Here is a 27,810-nt window from a genome sequence, read left to right as displayed (position 1 = left end):
GAGTGCAAAATCTCATCTTTGCGTCCATTAAACACAAAATTCTAAACAAAAAACTTTACACTACAAATGAATCATCCCAAGTGTTTTTATATAAATATTTTTTTTTTTACATTCAGCAAGCCGTTTTTTTTTCGCACGTGAATCCACCGTGTGTATGGGGGCGGGGGAAAGGTGAAAAATATTAAATAGAACATTTTCAGATTCAATAAATATCAAAATGAATGATGAAATTACTTTTTTTAAATACAAACAAATCCAGTGACAAATCACAACTTGGGACAACACAAATATCAATCTGAACATTTAGAATTAAACAAACAAACACAAAGAGAGAAAATCAATGCTTGCACGCATTAAGCGTAAGATCTGACGATTAAACGCGATTAATCAGCGATTAACCGGTGAATAATCGTCGATTAATCGACGATTAATCGGCGATTAATCGGCGAATAATCGTCAATTAATCACCGATTAATCGGCAGATAATCGGCGAATAATCGTCGATTAATTAAAAAAAGGTGTGCTTATTGCCACAAACACGATCAACCCGGTCTAGGTCTTTGCAAAAGAAAGAACTCACCAGAGAAAAGTTCTGAGGTCGTAGTTTGAAGCCGAGCCGAGCCGAGCTGAGCTGATGCTTGTTGTGCTGGTGGATGACACCTGGGAAGCTTTTCTTTGTGTGCTTTTCCAGAAAGACTTCTGAAGATGTCGTCTTGTGCTACAGCCTTTTCCTTTGTAAAAATCTCCACAGGAAAAATGTTGCCACTGAAAAACTTAAATTATTATTATTTTTTTGTTGATGAGAAGTCAGTTGTAGGAACCATCCAAATCGAACCTCACCCCACCATGGCGATTTAGTGATGGGGTTTGCCGTTTTATGAAAATAGCTTCTTTTACTTCCCTTTCACCGCCACATCTGGACAGTAGGGATATATATAAGGCTGAAACTACCAGCAAAAGATTTTAGTTCGCTGACGAAGCCTCTTGGATAAGAAGCGAAACGTCCGACACCTTCAAATTTGTACAGATGACGGCTGAAGAAACCTTTTCATCGATGGACCACTCCTGTACGACTGAGAGCTTACACAGACATATTTTTTTGTTGTTGTAACAATTCCTTAAGGCAGATTGGAAACTCCCAATATCAAGCCGAGTCATTCTGTGCTTCTTCTTTTTATTTTTAAAAGCTCTCCACAAAGCTTCCAGGAAACAAGCCAGTCTGTCCTGTCCTTTGCAGGGTTCCTTTGTACCAGCCGTCGTCTCGCTTTTTGTGGACGAACACAACGTCTCCTTGGCGAAGTTCGATTTCCGCCTCACTCTGAGGTGGGTAAGGAACAACCACGCGGTACCTGGACGGAACGTGAAGAAGATGGATGAGACATTTTTGTTTTTGGTCACTAATTTTCATCTGCAGTGGACTGATGCGGAGCATGTGTCAGATTGTGAGGCCAGACAGCCCGTGATTGAGGTGTTGATGCAAAAATAAATACATGAATATATAAATAAATAAGTACAGTGATACCTCGGTTTACGAACCCCTCGGCTTACGAACTTTTCGGCTTACGAACATTAAATTTATGAATATTTTACCTTGGCATACAAACTATTTTTCGGGATACACACAGAGCGCCACAATGAGTGATGTGTCGTTCGCGAACGAGACCGTTCTCATAACAAGAAAATGGCAGCCGACTGTTTTTGTCCTCTATTCCCCGCCCACAGTCTTCGGTTAAAGCCACGTGATTGGTCAAGCACGCAGCAGTGAGGGGAGCTGCTTGAAACATTAAAGAGACAGGCAGACGACATTGAGAAAATGGATAGAAAACAATGGAATTTGGACTCATTTCAACTTTGATAGTTCAATTCAACCCAGCTAAACAGACCACAATTGATGAGGAACAAGGTAAAATGATGGCAGAGAAAGCACCTCCAAGGGATCATTCCTCAAGATGGTGAAAGAAGAAGGCTACGTTCCTCATCAAGTGTTTCATGCTGATGAAAGCGGCCACTCTATTCCATCAAGCCATCAACAACCATCACAAAGGTCAATAAAATGACTTTATTATACAGTACAGTTTATTCCTTTAATTATAATACCACAGCACATTTATTATACATAAAATAAGGTATATTTTATGTTGTTTTAAGGCTTATTTAGTAGAAAAATATGTTTTATGGGGACGTGGGAACGGATTATTCTCATTTTAATGGTTTCCGATGGGAAATAATTTTTTGGGATACACACTTTTCGCCTTTGACACTCTGTCTGGGAACCAATTAAGTTCGTAAGCCAAGGTATCACAGTATGATGCCATTTTTGCTCAGTGAGTGCAGCTACCTCTCCCTGGAGAGCGGCTTGGGTTCGGGCCGGAGCACCATTAGCACGCCGCTGGCTCGGGTTGGTGGCGGCGACATGGGAAAGTTTGTATCCAAAGATCCCGATTTCCTGTGCAGAGGTTCTAGCCCCACAGCCCCCGCCATGTCGATCTCCACGGGACACGACCCGGCTCGCCCCTGAGAGACCATCGGACAAGAACCGGATCGGGCGTGGTGGTGGCGGTGAGGATGGTGGGGGAAGTCGGCGGGTAGCGGGGAGGCGGTTGGGGAGCGTGGTTTCTTCTTGGCCGCCGCCCCTGATAGGAGTTTTAACAAACCTCCGCCTTTTCTCTCCTTCTGGAAACAGACATGACACTTCAGCTGTTGTTAAAGCCGCGAGAGTGGCTGCCTTTACAGTTGCTCCTGTATTTTGTTTTCCTTCCCTCTTCCGTACATCAAATTGTTGCTGTGGACTGCAAATGTCTCCATTGTGGGACGAATAAAGGTTTTCTGATTTTGATTCAAAGATGTGAACGTCTCCAGTGTGAGACTAACAAATGCTAATCTAACATAATCTAATGTAATCTAATCTGATCTAAAGAGCCATATAAATCAATTGTATATTGTAATGTATGATGACCAGTGTTTTTATTTTTATTTGTATGATTATTTAAACACAAGCATAAGGGGCATCATATCATATAATCTGATTAATGATTGACAGAACAAAATGGTGCTAAATATAATAAGCAGCTTCATAAAAATCCAGCGAGACGCACAGTTGATATGTTTTGCCATTCAAATACAATACAATACAATACAGTACAATAAAATACAATACAATAAGATACGGTACGACACAATACAACACAACACAATACATTCTGATTTATATAGCGCTTCCACAACAGCAGAAGCTGGAACAAAGCGCTTAAATTCCACGCCCACAAGCATATAATTCATCTGATTACTAATTCAATTAAAAAAAAAACAGCCTTGTTTTGTCGAAATGTAACAACAGGAAATCAATATAAACGCGTTTTCACAAATTCAAACAGTTTTGCTTGTTTACTATTGGGTGAACTCAAAATGGCTGCCACAAGCAACATTTCACATTCGTTTTTTGTCCTTCACATTTTTAACCGATAAAACAATATCAAACACATTTATATGGTAAGGACCTGTAAATACTTCTACTTAAGAATAGTAACGCAGCTTTCACTCACGTTTTTAAATGGACGTGTGTTTAAAAAAAAGCTTTTCTTTGGCAGTTTTTGTGCGGCTGCTCTACTAACCACGAGGGGGCAGTGCAGACCAATTTAAAGCGTGCGTTAAAGCTGATAGCCTGAAGAAGCACGATTTATTATTATAATTATTCGTTTTGACATAAACAGAGATTGTAATTTTACACTAAAGGTTTAGTCACACAGCGGGAGAGTTGGATTTATCCATGGACCAGCTCACATTACAGATAACGACAAAAGAAAAAGCCACAGGCTTGCTAGAAACTCTGCCGTCCATGTCAGCGCCTTCAACTTAATTACTGAAGCGTTTGCTCACTCAACTCTCAACACTCTTTAAGTGCTTTTACAGTAAATTACTCCAAAGATGAATACAGAGTCTGACGGATCAAAAGGGGCTCGTTATCATGAACGTTTCGTCAACTCCGGGAGGACGAGCAAAAAAACACTTTGAAACACGTAAAACCAACCAGTCATTTCCGTTCGACGTCCACTTTGTAGTTATGGTTACCTTCACGATCGTCATGAATGTGAAGACATACAAATACAAATACACATACAAATACAAATACAAATACAAATACATACAAATGTGCGTACCCTCGCAAAAGCCGTCGTCGGTTGAGCAACAACGGCAATATTTTCATGATCAATGCAATCATGTCGAGGTCAAAGGTAAAAAAAGTTTGACAATAGCTTCAAATTTACTGGGAGATTTTTTTTTACCGTGAAAAAAAAAGAATGACAAGATGCATAAAAGTTGCATCATTCAAATTTGCTGTTGGCCCGTCCAAAAACGACATTTTTTTTCTCTCGCTCACTTTCAAAATACTTTTTCCTTGTCAACTTTTTCTCTATGACACTGACCATGCTAAATGCTAAAATAGATGCATGCTATCTATTAGTTGGCTAGCTTGTTAGCTGCATAATTTAAAACAGATTATTTTCTTACTGACAGTGCATTTTACAGGTCAGGTAATTGAACACCTAATATACACTGTCTGGAAGAAAAGAATCGGTTTTAAATTAGATAACAAGTAGACAGGATGAACTTAATACAACTTTTGTTACCTGGCTGTCTATTAGCTAGCTAGCTGGCTGGCTATCTGTTAGCTATCTAGTAGCTAGCTAGCTAGCTTTTTATTAGAGTTATTCCTGGTTGAGTGCTTACAAATGAAATGTATTATTATTATTAAATATCATCGCCTCATCGTGTTATTGTGAAGACGGCAAATTGATGGATAGCTTTTGAAATTAAACAGCAATGAAAATTGTTTGCTTGGGGAAAATAAGTGACCATTTTTGTACAGTTTGCTTCCAGTGGTCAGAAAGCTCATTGCATGTCATAAAATCAAATAGATTTTCCAGCCATTCACTAAAGCGCACTCTGACAAGCATCTTCTGTTCTGTAGGAGGAGGAGGAGGAGGATTCATTAATAAAAAAATAAAAATAAAAAATAAACAAGAGCCATCTTTGAGTGGAATGATATAAACAAACCCGCTGTTCTGCCATCACAAAGCTGTTTGTCAGCTAGCCGCAAAGTTAGATTAGCTGTCCGATACAGCGGAGCCAGCAGCGAAAACAAATGGAGTTTAGACAGATGCAGCGCTTTTCTCCAGCTATCTATCGCTCATTGCGACCGTGTCGCGATTTAACATCTCGACTTTCTTCGAGGCGGCGTTGGAGACAAAGAGTTCAATATGAGTGCCAAAGCGTGCGGGGGGGATTGAGTGAAACAGGTATAACCGGAGTGGGGGGGGGGGGCGTAGTAACACACATTGGAGCTTTGCGTCGTTTCAAACAATTCGGATGGGTTGTAGTTGTTCAAGTAGAAATTATTTAAAGGACAACCGACGCCATTTTTTTGTTTCCTAACTGACATCAGAAAAACGTTTGATAGCATCTAAAATAGCCAAAACACGCAGGCTGATATTTTTAGTCAAATGCAAAACACCAATAAAAATGACTTCAAGTGTCCCAAAACTGCTGCAAAATGAGCTCGGGAACTGCGCAGATTCAGAAAGTCCCGCCCCCTTGTTCGTGACGTCACACCACTGCCTTGCTCCAGAATCAAAACAATGGCTTCAGAGAGTTCAGAGATTTCTTGTTACTCATCCAGTTATGAATAGGATTCAAATAGTTCTGAAGAGGAAAGCATAAATGTTTGCAATCGATTAAAGAATTTATTTGTGCCATTTTGAGGCAACATTGGGGAGAAATATTTCACACAAAAAAAGAGGCACAAAATGGCGACCTCCTGTGGCCACCTCCGTTTCCACAGGCTGATAAATTCCTTATATGGAGCTTGGACGCCCTCTTCTGGCGGCTTTTGGGTGCAACACGAGGTCCCCAGACCAAACAAGTACAGCAAAATACATTGATGTGATGGAAGGACCGCTACAATGCGTCTTTTTTACGGTCATGGGGCGGTCCTTTAGTGACGTCACGTACAGACTCGTACGTACAAAAACAAGACTTCCTGAATATTCAGCGCGAGTCTTAAAAGGTAAAATATAGCTATATGCGGTAGAATCTTATTAAAATACGCTCAGTAGAAGTCATTTAAAGCCATTTTACAAATTATGGACACAACTTGTCCGGAGACGTCGGTTGTCCTTTAAGGCTTATATAAATATGTTTAAAGGACAACTGACACCATTTTTTTTGTTCCTATCTGACATCAGAACGTTTTATAGCATCTAAAATAAAAATGAGTTAAATAAAGCAAATGTTTGACTTGAAGAAGTTGTCGGCCACCCACCCGGCCTGAGACATTTTGTAAGTTGTACGCCCGACGAAAAAGTCGCTATTTCAAACACTGCTAACACGCTTACCTTTTCTGTTTTGGCGGCCAACGCGCAAGGCGCAGGCGCGTGAGACGGACCCGGTGAGGACGACGACTGCAGGGGGAGGCCCGCTTCCCCGTTGAGTAGCGCCGCCGACACGTTCGGAGGCGTCAGGCAGGACAACGGCGACGACAAGGGCAGGTGGGGCCGCGAGGCCGGCGACGACAGTGGCGAAGGCCCCAAACCGGGCCCCGGTGACGTCATGGAGAGCGGGCGACCCGATTGGCTGGAGCAACGTGAAGGGGAGGAGCTTTGAGAACGCAGAGTAGATATCGCCACCGCCGGTCGCTCTGGACTTCCGGCGGGTGAACTATGGACTGAAATAGAAACAAATATTAGATTATGTAATTTTCTGCATGAATACAAGTAACCACACGGACCTTTTCACTGACGGCAGGTCGCCATTCGTCCTCGTTAATTCCCAAAGGGAACATTTATCTCTGTCGTTCAGCGCTTTATAGACACTGTACCGTTAATCAGAAATAACACGCATCATAAAACCGGTGGGTGCTAACGTTATTAGCGCTGTAGTGTCGCAGCAAATCAATTCATTTACTGCCAGACGATGTGAAAATAGGTGTCCACTCCAGTGCCAGGGTTTTTGTCATTGTCACTTGAATTCCAGGACACACAGGATATTGAGTATTAGGACTACATAAAGACTCAATGCAGCGTAAGAAAGCTTAGACTCTCTTCTTTCATTAGAACAAAAGCGTTAATTCCTAAATCATAAGGGCCTGGAGTTATATGAGAATGAAATGAGGGCGGCTGTCCAAAAAACAATGCAATACATACATATTGGTTTATATAGCGCTTTAACGACTGCTTAAGCTGGAAAAAGAAGTAGCTAAAAGTATGGCCAGCGCTTTATCGGCACCCAAGCAAGACAAAACAAAACCCGATCTAATTCGGGAATGGCGCTCTATATCACATTTTCAATTCCCGAATACATTCGTGAATGGCAGTGAATGAGTTAATTCCTAAGTTATATGGGTCTGGAGTTATATAAGCATGAAATGAGGGCGGCTGTCCAAAATATGATGCAATTCATATATATTGGTTTATATAGCGCTTTAACAACTGCTTAAACTGGAACAAAGCGCTAACATGAAAAAAGGGGTAATAGTGCCCCCTTGTGGTGGTGAAAAAACATGCCAGAAGTCTGGCCAGTGCTTTATCGGCACCCAAGCAAGAAAAAACAAAACCGAACTAATTCGGGAATGGCGCTCTACATCCTATTTTCAATTCTCAAATTAATTTGTGAATGGCAGTGAATGAGTTAATTCCTAAGTTATATGTGTTTGAAGTTATATGAACAAGAAATGAGGGCGGCTGTCCAAAATATGATGCAATACATATATATTGGTTTATATAGCGCTTTAACGGCCGCCGAAGCTGGAACAAAGCGCTAACATGGAAAAAAGGCAAATGATGCCCCTTGTGGAAAGGAAAAATAAACATTGCCAGAGGTCTGACCGGCGCTTTATCGGCACCCAAGTAAGAAAAAAACAAAAAAACAAAACCTGAACTTATTCGGGAGTGCTGCTCTACGTCCTATTCTCAATTTCCAAATACATTTGTGAATGGCAGTGAATGAGTTAATTCCTAAGTTATATGGGTCTGGAGTTATATGAGCATGAAATGAGGGCGGCTGTCCTCCATACATCTTGCGAGCGCGCGTCGTGGCGCTTACCCAGCTGCATGGAAGTGCGCGTGGGGTTGCCTGAATGCTGACTGGAACGCAGGCAGTTCTTCAGCTGCGGAGACCAAGCGGGACTGACGCAGTTGACCGGCGGCGTGGAAGGACGCGACGAAGAGGGTCCCGGGGACCCCGGAGAAGAAGGATGGCAGATTTTACTACAACCGCCGCCAGATCCTCCTCCATTTCCGGGACTGGACAAACATGAACCTCGTGTCGCGCCGCCTCCAAATGTCGCCCTTGGAAAGACAAAGAGGAAAGTCAGTCAGTGCGGTTTTATTGCACAGCTAGCAAGCCGCCTAAGTCACAAAATGGATTTGTGACTTAGGCGGCTTGCTAGCTAGCATCTTGCTATCATTGTTGTTTCAGTTTGGATTTACTTCTTTACTCGTCTCGCAGTGGAAACATTTACACATTTGTATTGTTAACTATATATATATATATATATATAATTTTAAGTTTTCATGTATTTTCTAGTTTTATAAATACACGAATTAGCTAATTAAATAAATAATTCATTCATCATGCAATTAACTACTTAAGTCATTAATTATATAAATAAAAGTAAATGCACACTCGAATAAATAAGTAAATAAATAAATAAATAAATAAATAAATACATGGATAAATGAATAAATAAATCAATGCATAAATGGCTGCCACTGCTCATCCGCACAAGTGTCCTTGAGAGTTTTGAAAGGCGCTTAGAAATTAAATGTATTATTAAATAAATAAATAAATAAATAAATACACGGATAAATAAACAGATAAATGAATAAATAAATAAATAAACACATGCTTAAATGGCTGCCGCTGCTCACCCGCACAGAAAAAAATCTTATCCCGTGACTGTAAAGTGTCATTGAGAGTTTTGAAAGGCGCTTAGAAATTAAATGTATTATTATTAAATAAATAAATAAATAAATAAATAAATAAATAAATACATAAATAAATGGCTGCCATTGCTCGCCCGCACAAAAAAAAAAAGTTCTTATCCTGTGACTGTAAAGTGTCCTTGAGAGTTTTGAAAGGCGCTTAGAAATTAAATGTATTATTATTATTATTATTATTATTATTAAATAAATAAATAAGTAAATAAAATAAATAAATGTACAAACAAATAAATAAGTAAATAAATATATAAATGCGTGCATAAATGGAGTGAGGACTCTGAATGTATCCATTCAGAGTCCTCACTCCTGCATTTATTTCAGTTTCAAGTCCATGTTTTATTTCTTTATTTTTAAGAAGTCGAAGTGGGAAATGGGGTGACATTTAATGTTCAAATGTAACACTAGTTCTTCTCTAAACTTATGGTCCTCACTCCCTATCTGGAGTTATCCGGACCTGATGTGTGATGTCGGTTGTCCTTTAATATTTAGACTACACAAATAAAGAACTGAACCAGGAAGAACAAGATTTAATCCAACACCCCCCTGAAATCCCCCCTCTCATTTCGTTGACTCCTTTCCACTTGTTTATTTGTCCGCCCCAACCCGACCGCGCGTATGGTTTCATCATCTTCCCGCCTCCTTTTATGCCTCATTTTTGCCGTTTTTTTTCCCCGAGTCTTCATTATCTTTTCCCTCGCTTGTTTGTGTTGCTGTTATTCCGACGCTTCGCAATCTTTCGCCGCGTGCAGATGAGCCGAACAGCCGCTTGAAATAAGAAGCCCTCTCAAAGGAATGACGGCGGCCGTAAAAAATGAAGCGCTAATCAAGCGTGACCCCCGCCGTACTTTCCTTTTTAAATCTCATGCGCTTTCAACAACGTCGGGTAGTTGGCTTTGAATGCTAACAGGGGCCGTCATAACAATTTTACGATAATGATGATGCAGATGGTAATGAAATACAGTGATACCTCTGTTTACAACCATACTACGTTTCAGAAACCTGTTCGAAAACCGATTTGTTCAAAAACCAAAACAGCACTTTCCATTCAAATCAATGTAAAAAATCTTAATCCGTTCAGTCTAGAAAACAACTTTTTAACTATTTCACAGCATAAACCGGATAAAGACTTAATAGTAGAGCAGGTCATGTGTAAAATTCCATAAAAACAAACTGTAATGTTTTATTTTCACCAATTTTTAACATCAACATTAAGATCTGCATAAAAAGCTCTCTATCTGTGTGCCACGGGGCGTGTTGGCACATATCCCAGCTGTCTTTGGGCAACCACAGGGCAAACTATCTTTTCAAACCATCCTCTGCTTGCTTTAAAAAATCATACTATTTAGGAGATCTTAACCAAATGTGTCTGCATTTCTGCAAAAATTAAACAACAACAATATGAATGCGTCTGTCAGGACGCGCATGGTCGTCGAGTGATGAAAAGTGTGAATGTCTACGACTGACCTGGACACGGGGGTGACGTAGTTCCCCGGGAAGACGCCGGACGCGGCCGTTCTTAGCGAAGTGCCTTTGAACCATCCGTCCTGACACTTTTCTGTCACTCGGTACATCTCGCCCTTTCTAAGTTCAAGCTCGTCAGCTTTCTGCGGCTTGTAGGCGTAAAGCGCAAGGTAGCTGAGAAACAAAAGTAGAAGAAATAAATAAGGTGGGGAAGAGGAATGGCAACTACAACAAGATTACAATTACAAATGGATTGGACTTAACTCATTCACTGCCATTCATGAATATACTCGGGTTTTGTTCTTTTCTGCTGATAAAGCACTGGTCAGACCTCTGGATATGTTTTTCCCTTCCTCGAGGGGGCAACATTTGCGCTTTGGTACAGCTTTAGCTAGATAAATGAATATGTATAATAATAATAATAATAATACTCATAAAAAATAATAACAATAATACTCATAAATAATAATAATAATAATCATCATAATACTAATAATAATAAATAACTTATAAGTGCCTTTCAAAACTCAATGAAAGAGAGGATCAAAGCTTATTGTATTGCATTTTGTACAATAATAATAATAATAATAATAATAATAATCAGAAAAACCTTTATTTGTCCCACAATGGGGAAATTTGCAATATATAATATAATATAATATAATATAATAATCATCATCATCATCATCCTAATCATAATAATATTATTTAATTAATTTCATTTATAAGCGCCTTTCAAAACTCTCAAGGTCACTTTACAGTCACAGGATCAGTTTTTCTGTGGGTGAGCAGCGGCAGCAACATGCGCCAGCGTTCACTCAACCTGGAATAACTCAGATAGAAAGTTAGCTAGCTAACAGATAGCCAGCTAGATAGCTAATAGCTAGCATATAGATAGCAAATAGCATAGGTAGCCAGCTAGTTAGTTCGTTAGCAAATAGATATTAAATAGATATGTAGCAAGGTAGCCAGCTAGATAGCTAGCTAGATAGCCAGCTACCTTTGTTTATAATACATATAAATATGTTCATAATATATCGTAAAAGATGTAGAAGCGTATCTACTTCATATATAAACGAGCTTGAGTTGTTGTTGTTGTTCATGGTGATGGCAAACGATGAAACCGGAGGAAACCAGCTCTATATGCTGCCTGTGGGTTGCCATGGTAACAGACGTGTAGAGGGGATGGGGGGGAGTGGGTGGATGTATCGGATTCTGTCTTCCCATGGCAACAGGAATAGTTGCCAGGTCAAGATTGAAACGTCCACCTTCATCAGCAGTATCAATCCACTCGGGACGTGGCGAAGATTTGCATTTGGGGAGAAGCTTAAGCTACAGTTAAGCTACAGAAGAGGACTCGATATGGGAAGACGTGCCATTGTTGAAAAGGGCAGGGTTGATTAAATAACAAATTCAAGCACATTTAGCATGCTAACTCATTCCCCGCCAGGTGGTGTGCAAAAATGTGTGCACTCCAGTGCCATGGTTTTTGTCATTGTCACTTGAATTCCAAGACCCACAGAAGATTTAGTTTTAGGACGACATCAACGTTCAATGCAGCATAAGAAACTTGACATACTCTTCTTTTTTTCGAAAAAAAAAACAAAAATCCTTATTCCTAAATTATATGGCTCTGAAGTTATATGAGCTTGAAATGAGGGTGGCTGTCCAAAATACAATGCAATACATACATATTGGCTTATATAGCGCTTTAACAACAGCTGAAGCTGGAACAAAGCGCTATCATGGAAAAAAAGGAAATGCTGCCCCCTTGTGGAAGGAAAAAACATTGCCAGAGGTCTGACCGGCGCTTTATCGGTACCCTAGCAAGGAAAACCGAAACCAGAGTAGATTCGAGAATGGCGCTCTACTTTATATTGAATGAATGAGTCGATTTGAAATTGTACGTTTAAATTTAAATGTTAATTTTTGATTGTTATTCATTGTGTTATTTTTAATACATTTTTAATTTATTCTTAATTTATTTTTAATTAAATTTTAATCTATAATGTATCTTTAATTTATTTTGTTTCATTTTATTTTTAAATAATTTTGTAATAAGTTTTAAATAATTAAAAAAAAAAATAATTAAAAAAAAAACATTTTAAATAAATTTTAAATACATTTTAAATACATTTTATATAACATTTAAATTACGTTTAAATAAATGTTAAATAATTTCTAAATAATTGTTTAATAAATGTATGTGTTTATTTATTTGGCAGTCCAGTTCCAAATTGATGGCATGAATGTGAATGCTTTCCTTTTTTTGTTTCCAAATATAACAACTCCAAGGATACAAAGAAAATTGCCGTATTTTGAAACAGTGCTTTATACTTCATGTAACAAAGAGGGTACTTTGTATTGTCATATTATTTGTTATTTAATTTTTTACTTCAAGATGGCGCCGCGAGAGTGACTGCAGTCACTGTATTTTATTTTTCTACTTCTTTCTTTCCTTTCCTCTTCCTTTCATAACTTTGCTGCTGTGAAATGTAAATTTCTCCACTGAGAGACAAATAAAAGTACATCCAATCCAAAGGTCAAAGTGCGTTTTGGTATTTTTGTCTTTTAAAGTTGTTTGTTTGTTCACAATATCATGCCGGAGGAGTAGCGAGTTTGAGAAATAGTGGAACGAGGCCAATATCTCCAGGCGCAGTGGATGAAATGATTTTTGAATACTCGCAAAGAAAATGGCATCAAATGTGAACTTTAGTGCTCAGATGTCAATCAAGTGTTTGGAGAAATAAAACGCTAAAATTCAGCTTACAAAAGGGAAAAAAAAAGGATGGATGTTGACTCACATGTTGAGAGGCAGCTGCACTTTTGCATGGGCCAAAAGCTCGGAGGTGATTGATGCCACTTTTGGGGGCAGCATTACCCCTGTCGAAGAAGGGGAGGGACCTGGGGATGATGGATCCTGAAGGCGTGCAGAAAAACAAGTCAGCATTTTCAAGCTTTGAAGAAACAAAAAAAAGAAGATGCGTGCAATGCATCCTGGGTATTAACCAGAAGAGATGAAAAAAAAGTACAATTTGTAGGCAAACTCTAAGTAAACTGTAGGCGATAGCAAAAAAATAAAGCGGGCCGATTATTTGATTTAAATGGAACTGTTAGAGTTTATGATTGGGAAATATATCAGTGATGTTACAAGCTGCATTATTATTATTATTATTATTATAGTCTTCTTTTTTATTTATATTAATTATTATTATTATTATTATTACTATTATATTCTTCTTTTTTATTTATATTATCATTATTATTATATTCTCCTTCTTTTATTATTATTATTATTATTATGTTATTTATTGCATTCTATTTTGTGATTGTATTTTATTTATTATAGCACCTATGCTTGTCTGTGCTTGAGAGCTTTGAAAGGCGCTTAAAATATAATGCATTATTATTATTATTATTATTATTATTATATTACTCCATTCAATCAGGCCATCAACGACCATCACAAAGGTAAATAAAACGACTTTATTATAAAGTACTTTTTATTCCTTTAATTATAATACCATAGCACATTTATTATACATAAAATAAAGTATATTTTGTGTAGTTTTAAGGCTTAGAAAATTAGAAAGTAGAAATGTATGTTTTATGGGGACCTGGGAACAGATTATTCTCATTTTAATGGTTTCCTATGGGAAATTAATTTTTGGGATACACGCTTTTCGCCTTACACAATGTCTGGGAACCAATTAAGTTCGTAAGCCAAGGTATCACTGTAATAATAAAACATTTCATTTATAAGCACTTTTCAAAACTCTCAAGGACACTTTCCAGTGTCTAGGTGACTAATGCGGTGCGTCCGATGCATAAAACAATTTTAAAAAAAAGGCCATTTATTGAATGTGCGCCTTATACTCCGAACCCCCTTATACTTCCAGAAAATACGATCGATAAATAGGAGGTCCGCCTTGAGAAGACAATTGAGTGCTTGGGTACAGTGAGCGAGGCAAACCTGAATGCGTGCGGCGGCCCTGGGGTCAGACGAGCTGATGAGAACCGGATGCGAGATCTCCATACTGTGTCGGTTATTGAGTTGGGCCGCTCGCTGGCTGACGGACAGAGCTGAGAAGGAATGTCTCTTCTTGGCATTTTTCTTCCCTTCGCCTCGACGATGTCCGTTTCCATTGGAAGGCGAGGTACTGGGGGACGCACCGAGAGAACAAGAACCCAACGGGGACGGAACCGAGCTAGGACCCGCCACGTTGGGCGTAGTTGGCGGCGGCGGCTTGTCCATTTCCATCAGTTGCTTTGCTGTTTCGTTTAACTGAAGTGAGGAGAGAAGGAGAAAAGACGGTGGATACGTGGAGGATAAATAACAAAGTGAACCGAGGTTTTAAGCACCGGACATGAAGCCAATCCGAACCAATCCAGTTATAATCCGGTACATATTGTCCTGGGAAGAGATATCGGATTGTTTGGCAGCACTGGGATTTGGAGGATCTCCCAGTTTCTAATCTGTGTTGGTCATGAGTGTATAAGGTGAAAAGTGTGTATCCCAAAAATTAATTTCCCATAGGAAACCATTAAAATGAGAATAATGTGTTCCCAGGTCCCCATAAAACATCATTTACTATACTTTCTAAGGCTAAAAACTACACAAAATATACCGTATATTATATATAATAAAGGTGCTATGAAAAAATTGATGCTAGTGCATTTGTGTGTGTTTGGAGTCTCGAGGTTTACCTCCACGTAGAGAATGGGAAAGATACCAATCTTGTCGCCCAGCATGCCTTCAGCCCAGTTTTCATCCACCCTTCTTATTACCGTCAGGACTTCATCCTGAAGGGAACACACACATGCACAGAACACAAAAACTGTAGTACATTCCGGGTATTTGTCATTTTACAGTATCAAATCAATTAAAAAAAAATGTATGTCACTTCAAATCACTCAGAAAACACAGTTTGAGGGGTTTTAAGAATCATAGAGCTGCCTCAATGTTCACGAAAGAGCCTGTTCTTCTAACAACAAAATGGCAGCCGACTGTTTTTGTCCTCTATTCCCCGCCCCCAGTCTTCGGTTAAAGCCATGTGATTGGTCAAGAACGCAGCAGTGAGCGGAGGTGAATTAAACATTAAAGAGACAGGCAGACGACAGTGCGAGAGTTTAAGCTTTGATAGTTCAAAGGCAGAGCGTAGACTGTAAGGTTAAAATATCCTATCAATCATCTTCTACCCTCTGTACACTTGATGCAAAAAGCTATCAAGCCAGCTAAACAGAACACAATTGATGAGGAACTAGGTAAAATTATGGCAGAGAAAGCATCTACAAGGGATCATTCCTCAAGATGGTGAATGAAGAAGGCTACGTTCGTCATGTGAAACCGGCATTTCATCAAGCCATCAACGACCATCACAAAGGTCAATAAAACGACTTTATTATACAGGACAGTTTATTTCTTTAATTATAATACCATAGCACATTTATTATACATAAATAAGGTATATTTTGTGTAGTTTTAAGCCTTAGAAAGTATAGAAAATGATGTTTTGTGGGGACCTGGGAACGGATTATTTCACATTTTAGTAGTTTCCTATGGGAAAATATTTTTTGGGATACACAATTTTCGCCTTACGCACTCTGTCTGGAAAACAATGAAGTTCGTAAGCCAAGGTATCACTGTCTATTTTTTCCAAATTCCATTTGTCTCGCAAAGCAGCACTGCAGACATTTTTTTTTCGCAAAGGCATTTGACAGCATTTACGGAGAAATTACACGACATTTTTAGAGCAAAAGAACAATGTTGCTAACCGCAACCATGTGTTTTTTTTTTTTACATCATGCGACCGAGAGCATTGCAAACCACCTCATAGTTAATGCGTAGAATAAGTACATGCTTGTTTTTACAAGTTCGTTCTTTTTTGAGCACTCGCTATAGACCGGAGCCCTGTGTAAGTCGTGGTACATTTTGAGTTTGGTTAAAGGCGATATTTTTGGAAACATGAGGGGAACCGCCTGAAGACAAAGCTGTATTTTGGCGTGCATGTGTATGAAGGAATGCTCTTGGTCTGCGATGCTCATAGCAGAGTGCATTAGATGTTTTAGCTGATTCTGTGCTTAGAAAATTAGAAAGTAGAAAATTATGTTTTATGGGGACCTGGGAACGGATTATTCTCATTTTAATGGTTTCCTATGGGAAATTAATTTTTGGGATACACACTTTTCGCCTTACACACTCTGTCTGGGAACCAATTAAGTTCGTAAGCCAAGGTATCACTGTACACCAAAAAGTGGTCAGCCGTCAGGGCCTGCAAGGCCTTCTCTGCTGGCCTAAAATAAATCTAAATAAATTATTTCATTGCTTTTCCCCTGTTGTGCTGCTTCCAGATGTGTTTTCATATTTAAGCATTTAACCAATCACATTTCAGCCATCATTTGTTACCAGGAAGCCTTCACAATCACTTCTGAAGGCCCTGCAGCATAAAATAAGTGTCAATGAAACTGTTTCTTTAACCAATCAGAGTTGGCAATTCAGCCATGATTTGTTACCAAGGTCAGAAATCTATCTGGACGCATTCACACTTAATTCAGCGGGCCCTTTAGCTCCCAAGCTAGCAAAAAATAGCAAATAATATTGAAATTTTATAAGGTTATCATGAATCCACACGTTCATAGTAAAAATTCGAACAGTTTAATGACAATATTTCTTACGTTTCTTCAAGTCACAAGTTATTTTCTGCCCAACGACATCCTCTAGTGGACATGTAGTAAATCACAACACATTCGCAGCTGTGGAGTGATTCAGACGTAGCACTACTGCAGGCCTAGGAGTGAGATGCACCTTCCGCCACTGACTTCTTCTCAACGGCTCTCTGTAATATCCTCATAAACCGCAAAAGGGAATATAATGATTCCTATCATTTCACACAAACACACCCGCGACAGCCGCATTTTTTCTATCATCGCGTGGACCGTTGGGGCGGCAGTGATAATCTAATTCGGCTAAATGACTTTGTATTAGTCATGGTGAGTAATGACTTTTCCCACTGGGAAAACAATCACACACATACTGTGTTTTTGCATGGCGACACATATTCTGCGCACGGTAGGGGGGAAAAGGGGAATATACAACGCAATGTAGTCTATCTGTTGATTCACTTAAAGGACAACCATTTTTTTGTTCATCAGAAAAACGTTTTTTAGCATCTAAAATACCCAAAATACGCAGGCTGATATTTTTAGTCAAACGCAAAACACCAATAAAAATGTGAAGAAGCATAATGGATAAGAAGTGACACTGTCACGGTTTGCGAGGTGGTGATGGCAGTTGTGGATCCCAAAAAGCTGGATGGAGGGAGCAGCAGGTTGTATTAGAGAAATTGTATGAAAATAAAGTCAACAGGAACAAACTTCTAAAACGTTAAAATCATTTGAACAGAAAAATACAAAGTATCAAAAGAAAAACCAAGAGTAAAAGTCTGCACAATGCATACAAAGCATACAATGACCCGACGCCGAATGGTCATGCCGGGAGTCCTTTTGACCGTCACTGATTGGGAACGACCAGCACCTGCGAGGCAGCAGGCAGGGCTGACAGCGCCACCCGTTGGTCGCCAACCAGATCATGACAGAAACGTCCGACACCTTCAAAGAAGTACAGATGATGGCTGAAGACCACCTTTTCACCAATAAAAATGACTTCAAATGTCCCACAACTGCCACAAAATGAGCTCGGAACCGGGGAGATTCAGAAAGTCCCGCCCCCTTGTTCATGACGTCACGCCAGGATACTCCTTCACAAACTACCTTGCTCCAGAATCAAAACAATGGCTTCAGAGAGTTCAGATTGGGAGAAGATGCTTTCTTGTTACTCATCCAGTTATGAATAGGATTCAACTAGTTCTGAAGCGGAAAGCATAAATGTTTGCAATCAATTAAAAGAAGCCTCGTTCAGATGCACCTTTTGTCGCACTCTTGAAAACGTCCCAAACAAATTTGCTGAGGTTCAGATCAGGTGCGCTATGCTCCTCCATGAGTCGCTCAAGGCGGGGTCGATGGTGCCATTTTTTTTTTAGTTTAACGCTTTTCAGATCAATAACATCATATCATGTATTCTATGGAAACGCGTTGTGTCGTTCACTTTCCCAAAGGAGTCCCTGGAGTTCCGCGATCAATCGTTCTTAAAAAGCCAGCCGTTATCTCCATTCCCCCCCTCCCATAAAGTTGATTACCGCTTTCATTTTGATCACGCAGATGACACTGACCTGATATCCACAAGAGATGAGACACGCCGTATCGCACAAAGTATCAAAGTATCCCCAACAAAGCTTCCTGTAATTCTGGATGAAAGTGTCTTGTGGAAGAAAGTGTCCCGTGTTCCTTTAATGTGTACCTCTGACGAACATCTGACCCGCTGCTGAAATCAATGTCGGGAAGACAACGCGACAGATGGAAACTCCGGTCCAAACACGATCTTGATTACCGTATTTTCCAGTGTATAAGGCGCACCCAAAAGCAGTCTTTTTTTTTTTTCATGACCCTGCGTCTTATACGCAAAATGACAAAACCTAATAATAATCTTCTTCTCTTCCTTTCGGCTTTTCCCTTCAAATAATCATCATCATCATCATCATCATCATCATCATCATCATCACCACATAATAATAGTAATAGTCATCATCATCATCATAAAAAAAAAATAATAATAATAAAAATAATCACAATCATCATCATCATCACCACATAATAGTAATCATCATCAAATAATAATAATAATGATGATGACGACGACAATAATAATAATAAGAAGAAGAAAAAGAAGAATCACATAGTAAAAATAAAAAGAATCCCATAATAATAATAATAATAAGAATAATCATCATCATCACCACATAATAGTAATCATCATCACTATCATCATCAAATAATAATAATAATAATAATAATAAAAATAAAAACAATAAAAATATAACTAATCACATAAAAATAATAATAATAATTATTATTATTATAAAAATGATCACATCATAAAACTAAAAATAATCACATAATAATAATAATAATAAGAAGAAGAAGAAGAAGAAGAAGAAGAATACTAATACTAATACTAATACTAATACTAATACTAATGTTTTGACTTCAAAATGGCGCCACAAGAGTGGCTGCCTTTACAGTTTTTCTACTTCTTTCTTTCCTTTCCTCTACCTTTCATCACTTTCCTGCTGTGAAATGTAAATGTCTCCAGTGTCAGACGAATAAAGGCTAATATAGGCTCATCAAAACTAATCTAATGTTCATATATAATATAATATATCTAATATAACATCCATAATATATGAGCGAGTGTTTGTTTGTTTGTTTGTTTGTGTTACCTTGGTGAATGCGAGGCAGTCTTTATCCTGGTCTTTGTTTTTGACCTCAAAGTCATACAAGGCTTTTCCCTGAGGCGGAGTTTGGCTCAGCGGACGCAGCAGCTGGATGTAACTGGCGGGCAAGAACCCGTGGCAAGCGTTCAACTCCCCGTGATACCAGTTGTCGTCCACCTTGCGGCGCAGGATGATGATGTCACCCTTGGAGAACTGCAAATCGCCCGCTTCCTTGCCCTCGTAGGAGTAGAGCGCTTTACCGCAAGGTAGCGCCGGGATATTCTGAAAGGAGATTGGAAGACAAAATACCTTGTCAGACGGCACGATCCTTTTTTGATTGATCGACTGAAGAATTCCGCTGGAGGTGTGGAAGTGATTGTCCAGGCAATTGATGCAAAATGGAGCGGACGATTCAGATGCAACTCGCAGAAGGTACTTTCAATAGTCTATATATACTATATGGATTGTCTAATATATAATACAAATAATATATAGGAAAATATATAAAATAAAATAATAACATAAAAAAATAATAAAAAAATAAAAAAATAAAAAAATACAAAATACAAAATAATAAATAATAAATAATAAATAATAAATAATAAATAATAAATAAATACAAAATACAAAACTAAAAATCCAAAATACAAAATACAAAACTAAAAATCCAAAATTAAAAATTAAAAATTAAAAATGATGATTATTATTATTATTATTACTACTATATTATTTATTTTGTTTTTTTGGGGGACATTTTGACTTGGAGATGGCGCCGTGAAAGTGGTTGCCATTCCATCCTGTATTTTGTTTTTCTACTTCTTTCTTTCCTTTCCTCTTCCTTTCATAACGTTGCTGCTGTGAAATGTAAATGTCTCCACTGCGAGACTAACAAAGGCAAATCCAATCCAACCTAAATGATTTTCTTTTGCTTTTCATATTCTTTTCCATCGCTTCCGTACGAAACGTCCAGTGGGAGGACAGTATATAACGCAGGCGAACAATAGCGCAACAATGATTAACGCCAACAATCTCACGGTAAGCTTTTATTCATCCATTTACGAGAGTATGATAAATGGCCTCATCATTTCTTTACAAATGGGAAGTCGAAAGGAGTTGGAAATCAATGCGAGACAATTCGCGCAGTGTGAAAGGGGGAGGCGGAGGTTTTATTGTTTGGTGGGAACGGTGCCACTGAGACCAATAAGAGAACATTTGGCGAGAGGCGGCACTTCGCAGCCTCTTGACCCACTGAGAGCATCCGCCATTTGTTTCCTGCCGTTCATCTGCGAGCAGATGCGGTATTGATATAAAGTGTCGGATGATAGCGAGGTCGTGTCGCGTGTTGGGGAGTTGTTTAGCGATGAAGGTAAACAGTTAGCGGAAACGGGAAAATGACAGAGTGGAGTGAAGAGATCACACGGACGGACGGACACACTTGGGATGGTATTTTTCGGCGTATGTAAAATAATTTCATTTTATGAAAAAAAATGAACAGTGTTTCTTATATTACGGTGTGTTTTTATGTTTGGATGCGAGTTTGTCAGCTTGTTGTGTTTCATTTAGTGTCCTTTCATTTCACGTTCTCGATCTCGTCGCGTTAGGCCGTGGGACCAAGCGAAAAATAAATGCAATTAAATACAAAATTAAATTACAATTAAAAATTAAAAAGTAAAATAATAAATAAAATAGACAATAAACAAATAATACAAAATAGAAAAAACTACAATAAAAATAAACAGATAAAATATAAATAACAATGACGATAAAAATACAATAAAATTAAGATGAAGAATAAAACATTTACAATTTTAAATGTAACATTTTCAAATAAAAGTATTTTTTAAATAAAAATAAAAATAAAAATTAGAAGTTTAAATTTCTACATTTAACATTTTAAAATAAAAATAAAAATTTGAATAAAAATAAAACCTAAACTAAAAAATAAAATACAAATACAAATAAAAAAATGAAAAACAAAAACAAATAAAAACAATCAAACAAATAAATAAGAATAATCTACCACCACATAACAGATTATCTGGTAGTTTATGGTCGGAAAAATACAGTACTTGGATTTGCTGCCATCGGGGCAATGAGTTCATGTGTGTGTGTGTGTGTGTGTGTGTGTGTGTGTGTGTGCGTGCGTGGTTAATGAGAGGAAAAAGCTCATACCACAAAAAGTAAAAAAATATTTTAACCAAATTCACTACAGGGGTGAGGACTTTGAATGTACCCATTCAGAAACCTCACTCCTGCTGTTATTTCAGTTTTAAGTCCACTATTTATTTTTATTTTTTCAAGACGTTGAAGTGGGAAATGGGCTGACATTTAGTCTTCAAATGTAACACTAGGTCTTCTCTAAACTTATCAGCAACGGTGGTCCTCACTCCTTATCTGGAGTTATCCGGACCTCACAAAACCATTGAAACAGGAATGTGTGTGTGTGTGTGTGTGTGTGTGTGTGTGTGTGTGTGTGTGTGTGTGTGTGTGTGTGTGTGTGTGTGTGTGTGTGTGTGTGTGTGTGTGTGTGTGTGTGTGTGTGTGTGGAGGGAGGCGGGGTAATAGCGTAGTAAATCTGCCTAGGTCTTATTTTTTTTCTCAGTCAGCTGTGCGAGCAGCATGCTGTCATGCTGTGCCGTTTTATTGGAGCAGACACAACAGTCAGCGCTAGCCTCCCAAACGGTTACTCGCGGATATAAGATCAAATCATAAGAAGTGTATTGTTCAAAGAAATCCCATCAAAGTATTTGAGTTGCGCGCGAAATGTAAATACCGCGGCTATGAAGTAACAACGGCTCAGCGGGTGCGAATCGTTTACAGTGACATCAAGTACATGACGGATACAAACACACGACGGGATGACTGGCAGCCACTCGGTGCGCTATTGATTTACTTTCCATTTATAATTCAAGATACAACGCGCACCTTTGTTTAAGCGCCGCCGCTGCGTTAAACACACGAGCAGAAAGACAAAGAAGAAAAAGAAAAAAAGAAAAGTCTTGTGAAGTTAAAACTTAAGATGCGCATCAACGTACACCTTTCTAGCTAGCGGCTATTTCTTCTATGACTGCAGTTTATTGCCCTTTTTATTTTATCTACTACTCAACTCAAACTGCCAAGAGTTCTTAGCGGACTTTTTTTAATTTCCGATGTAGGAGAGACTATCATTTTTTGTATTTTTATAAGAGCGATAAACGAATTCACTCAATAGATCAAAGCTATTTTGCTCTTCGACTTGCCGTTGATATCAAAATGGCTACGGGGTCGCCTTGTACATATCATGACAACAAGTGAAGCCAATAGGCATTTTGTTATGACCATTCAATTAACACACGGATGCTAATTGTTAGCCAAGTTGCTAATAGAGTTTCCCACGCTACATTAGAGTCCTCATGGCTCGAATCGATACGCAAGTACTTCTTTAATCGATTGCAAACATGTATGCTTTCCTCTTCAGAACTATTTGAAACATATGAGTAACAAGAAAGCATCTTCTCCCAATCTGAAGCCATTGTTTTGATTCTAGAGCAAGGCGAAGACGTCTTGGTGTGACATCACGAACAAGGGGGCGGGACTTTCTGAAACTTGCCATTTCCGGGGTCATTTCGAAGTAGTTTTGGGACACTTTTTATTGGTTTTCATTTGACTAAAAATATCAGTCTGTGTGTTTTGGCTATTTTAGATGCTATAAAACGTTTTTCTGATGTCAGTTAGGAAACATAAAAATGGTGTTGGTTGTCCTTTAAGAAAAAAAAAGGAAGATACAAACAGGAGAGAGATAAAGATGGGGGCAGATGACGTTTCTAAGGGTGACAGATCGCCATGGATGTGTCCTTTCTATTTGGCCCCTCCCCTTTTCCGGAGCCTGTTACTGTGGCGACGAGGCGCGTTGAGTGACAGATGGCCGCTGAGGCGTGTCGGCAGTTGTTAAAAGTGCTTAATGTGTCAGTCACAGTAACAGACAATGAAAAAGCTTCAAGGAGACACCCACGGCCTCCGATAACTCGATGCTATCCATTCAAGGTTCGAAGGCGAATAAAGTATGCGAGATTTGGGAGAGGAATAAAAATATTCGCAGGATCTTTCTTGGAATATTACTCGGTTACGACAAAGAAAAACAAGAGACCTTCCGACCTTGAGTGTGATAGGCAGCATGGGACAATGACATTGACATATCATGCTAGATTACAAAGAAGTTTGGGGGAAAAAAGGGAAAGTAGATGACACTTTCATCAAATAAAACTTGACACAACGTATTCCCTGAACCAAAGTACAGCCGCGGAGCATAAATACATAAATAAAAAGAAATCTCTTAGCTAGCTAGCTTTCTATCTATTTAAGTTATTTCTGTGTTGAGTGAACGCTGGTGTGTGTGGCTGCCGCTGCTCACCCACAGAAAAACTTGTGTGTCTGTAAGGCGCTTATAAATGAAATGTATTATTATTATTAGTAGTAGCATTAATAACTGCTGTAGCCGAAAAGGCTTCACGCTAACGTAACAAGCTAGCGCACAATCAGGTGATGCTCACTGGCCTCAGACTAACTCGATTCGTGATGATGGATATTGATAATCATCTCACTCCCTTTTAATTCTCTGCCCTAAAATGGCTTTTCATCCTTCACTGAAATGGCAACGGTAAATATTTGCCACAAAAACCCCCCGACGTGACATTTAAAGTCTTACATGTATGACACATCTTGAATGGCCAAATAAACATGGCGCAAATGACGAAAAGCGATTGGAGAGGAAGAAGATGGGGAGGGAAGGTGGGCCATCTAAGGGAAAGTGTGATAAATGATCAGAGTCTGTGGCATTTTTACAGACGGCATTAAATGAGGCACGGCGACGTATAATCAATTGCCAAGTGTCAATCAATTGTAATGACATTTTTTTTCTGACCGAACAACAACATGCCTGAGGGTGTTTTAAGATTGCGTTCGGTGAAATGCTGCCCCCTTATGGAAAAGAAGAAAAAAAAAACATTGCCAGAGGCCATGGCCGGTGCTTTATCGGCACCCAAGGATGAACAAACAAAACCCGAACAATTTCAGGAATGGCGCTCTGTCAGGTTTTTAATTCCCAAATAAATTCATGAATGAATGGCAGTGAATGAGCTAAAATCAAGACTGAATCAAGGTATAAGACGCATTGGTGGAAGCTGTTGGAAATGGCCAATCAGCTGACATCCAGGTCAAATTTACATCTTCCCTCTAAATTTTGGAATTGCGACATTTTGGAATTTTGAAGATTCAGAATTTGGAAATTTAGGAATTTGGAAATGTTGTTATTTTGGAAATTTAGACATTTTGGAAGATTCCGAATTTAGAAATATTTAAATTTGGAAATTTTGTTATTTTGGAAATTTGGAAATATTGAAATTTGGAAATTTTGTTATTTTGGAAATTTTGAAATTTTGGAATTTGAACATTTTGGAATTTGAACATTTTGGAATAAGTACATTTTGGAAGTTCAACATTGGAAATATTGGACGTTGGAAATTTTTGAATTTGGAAATTTTGGAATTAAGGAAATTTTGGAAGTTGGAAAATTCAGAATTTGGAAATTTATGACTTTGGAAATTTCAGAACTTGGAAAATTCGGAATTTGGACATTTTGGAATTTGAACTTTTTGGAATTAAGGAAATTTTGGAAGTTGGAAATTTCGGAATTGGGAAATTTTGGAATTTGGAAAATTCAGAATTTGGAAATTTATGACTGGAAGTTTCAGAACTTGGAAAATTCGGAATTTGGACATTTTGGAATTTGAACTTTTTGGAATTTGGAAATTTTGGAAGTTGGATATATTGGAAGTTCGAAAGTTTTGAATTTGGAGATTTTGGAATTTGGACATTTTTGAATTTGGAAATTTCTGAATTCAAAAATGGAATTTTTCTCCATTTTAAGACTGCATCTTCCCTCCAACACCTTCTTCCCCTCAACGCATCCCCCACCTGGCATGTTTCCCATCTCACATCCCTTCGCTCCAGGGATTTTCTATTTTATCCCGCCACTCAATTTGTCACCGCCGCTTCAATTCATTTACAAACAGGTGAGATCAACGCTGAATAATAAACACTTTACAAACGACACAATGACTTCATTTTCATATTTCAAACATTTAGACGGGGGGGATTACTTTGTCCCCGGCTGTAAATGCCGATGCGACTGCGGGGGGGGGTGAGTGGATTAAGTGTCATTATTTACTTTGTCAACCTCGCGAAGGCGAAACGGCGACGTAAAACCAAGACACCGAACGAACAATCCAAAAGTAATGAAGCGGAGACAAACAGAGCAAATTGGATGGCGGCGAAATGCTCATCGGCTGCTTCGCTTACTGTATCAATCCCAAAAGGTCACACGTGGGGAAAATAAATTCACTCCAGTAGCTTGCCACTCGACATATATTGAAATTTAACCGCCGTTCCGGGAGATTTACGTCAACCACCACGTAGCACGGCGGATGTGTGAGAGAAGAAAACAGCTAAAAAAGTGCTTCATTATTTATCATTCAGATATATGATATCAAGAAACAAAAGAATCCTACTGGACCCTCCGCACCCTGCCCACCACCTTTTCCAGCTACTGCCCTCAAGCAGGCACTAAATCCAGCAGATATTTAATCAGCTTCTTCCCCTCAAGACATTAAAGGACAACCAACGTCTCCGGACAAGTTGTGTCCATAATTTTAATAAGATTCCACCGCATATAGCTATATTTTACCTTTTAAGACTCGCCCTGAATATTCCGGAAGTTTTATTTTTGAGTTGGTGACGAGTCCTGACGTGACGTCAGAAAAGGACCGCCTCCTGACCGTAAAAAAGACGCATTGTAGCGTCTTTCCATCACGTCAATGTATTTTGCTGTACTGTTTATTTTTTAAAAACCTTGTGTTACACCCAAAAACCGCCAGCAGAGGGAGTCCAAGCTCCATGGAAGGAATTTATCAGCCCGTGGTAACGGGCTGAATCATTCCTCACAGCTCGGTGGCCATTTTCTTGCCTCATTCCTCCCCACCCGTTTGCCTCAAAATGACACGGAATAAATTCTTGAATCGATTGCAAACATGTATGCTTTCCTCTTCAGAACTATTTGAATCATATTCATAACTGGATGTGTAACAAGAAAGCATATTCTCCGAATCTGAAGCCATTGTTTTGATTCTAGAGCAAGGCAAGACGTCTTGGCGTGATGTCACCAACTGGGGGCGATAACGAGAAAGGTGTCTGGAGACAAGGAGAGGGAACGATTAGCAACAAAGCAAATATTCATCAAATCCCTCCAGATGGTGCATTATTCATCACATAGGGATTTGAATTATATATGTCCCTCATTAAATATTGACTTTATTTGACTTTTCAAGAACAGCGGATGAGTCGTCGTATTACCGTGTGAGGGGGTGGGGGGGGCAGAAATGTGACATATACATATATATACATATATATATACATATATATATATATATATATATATATATATATATATTATATATATATATATATATATATATATATACACGTCACTTGATTTTGTGTTACACGCCGCTTTACGTGATGATCTTTGACGACGCCCGGATTGTTTGGCGACCGGATTCGCTTCAGGGTGGAAATAAGTACAAGGAAGGCAACGTAATCTCTTCTATAAATGGCGACACATGAGACCACACTCATGTCTGACAAACACTTTGGGATTTACAGCCAAGAAATATAAGCGGACCAAATGGAAATAAATTTGATAACCTGAGCTGAGAGCAAAATCTACCATTGTATTTATTTCCTTTTTTAGTTAGTTATTTTATTCTCCTTCATGTATTTATTTTTCTCCTTTATTTTTTTTTTGCCTTTATTTATTTATTAACTCATTTATTTATTTATTTATTCATTCCTTCATTTATTCATGTATTCATTTATTCATGTATGTATTCATGTCTTCATTTATTCATGTATTCAGTTATTCATGTATTCATGTATTCGTTTATTCATTCATGTATTCATTTATTTATTTATTCGTGTATTTATTTATTTAT

The 27,810-nt window shown here is 38.5% G+C and overlaps 2 protein-coding genes across 3 annotated transcripts in view; both read right to left on the bottom strand.

The window, feature by feature from the left end:
• The window catches only part of znf148 (zinc finger protein 148), a 103,596-nt gene extending 101,439 nt beyond the window's left edge, over nucleotides 1–2,157 (bottom strand). The window contains exon 1 of the mRNA XM_089002111.1: nucleotides 1,928–2,157. The gene's annotated coding sequence lies outside the window, so the exon portion shown is untranslated. The remainder of the gene's footprint in view (nucleotides 1–1,927) is intronic.
• The window catches only part of sh3rf3 (SH3 domain containing ring finger 3), a 39,162-nt gene continuing 11,869 nt past the window's right edge, over nucleotides 518–27,810 (bottom strand). The window contains exons 2-10 of one of the 2 annotated variants that reach the window (XM_089002114.1): nucleotides 19,793–20,068; nucleotides 15,165–15,260; nucleotides 14,431–14,742; nucleotides 13,262–13,377; nucleotides 10,461–10,631; nucleotides 8,098–8,342; nucleotides 6,393–6,721; nucleotides 2,339–2,673; nucleotides 518–1,349 (exon numbers count right to left, since the gene is read on the bottom strand). In XM_089002114.1, coding sequence (XP_088858240.1) covers nucleotides 1,181–1,349; nucleotides 2,339–2,673; nucleotides 6,393–6,721; nucleotides 8,098–8,342; nucleotides 10,461–10,631; nucleotides 13,262–13,377; nucleotides 14,431–14,742; nucleotides 15,165–15,260; nucleotides 19,793–20,068 — 2,049 coding nt within the window. In that variant the 3' untranslated portion in view covers nucleotides 518–1,180. The remainder of the gene's footprint in view (nucleotides 1,350–2,338; nucleotides 2,674–6,392; nucleotides 6,722–8,097; nucleotides 8,343–10,460; nucleotides 10,632–13,261; nucleotides 13,378–14,430; nucleotides 14,743–15,164; nucleotides 15,261–19,792; nucleotides 20,069–27,810) is intronic. The other variant, XM_089002113.1, reaches the window with a different exon arrangement.

This window comes from Hippocampus bargibanti, linkage group LG08 (genome assembly GCF_051943395.1).
Source record: "Hippocampus bargibanti isolate YZ-2025 linkage group LG08, ASM5194339v1, whole genome shotgun sequence".
NCBI classification, from domain to species: Eukaryota; Metazoa; Chordata; class Actinopteri; order Syngnathiformes; family Syngnathidae; genus Hippocampus; species Hippocampus bargibanti.
This window is presented reverse-complemented; position numbering and strand designations above follow the sequence as displayed.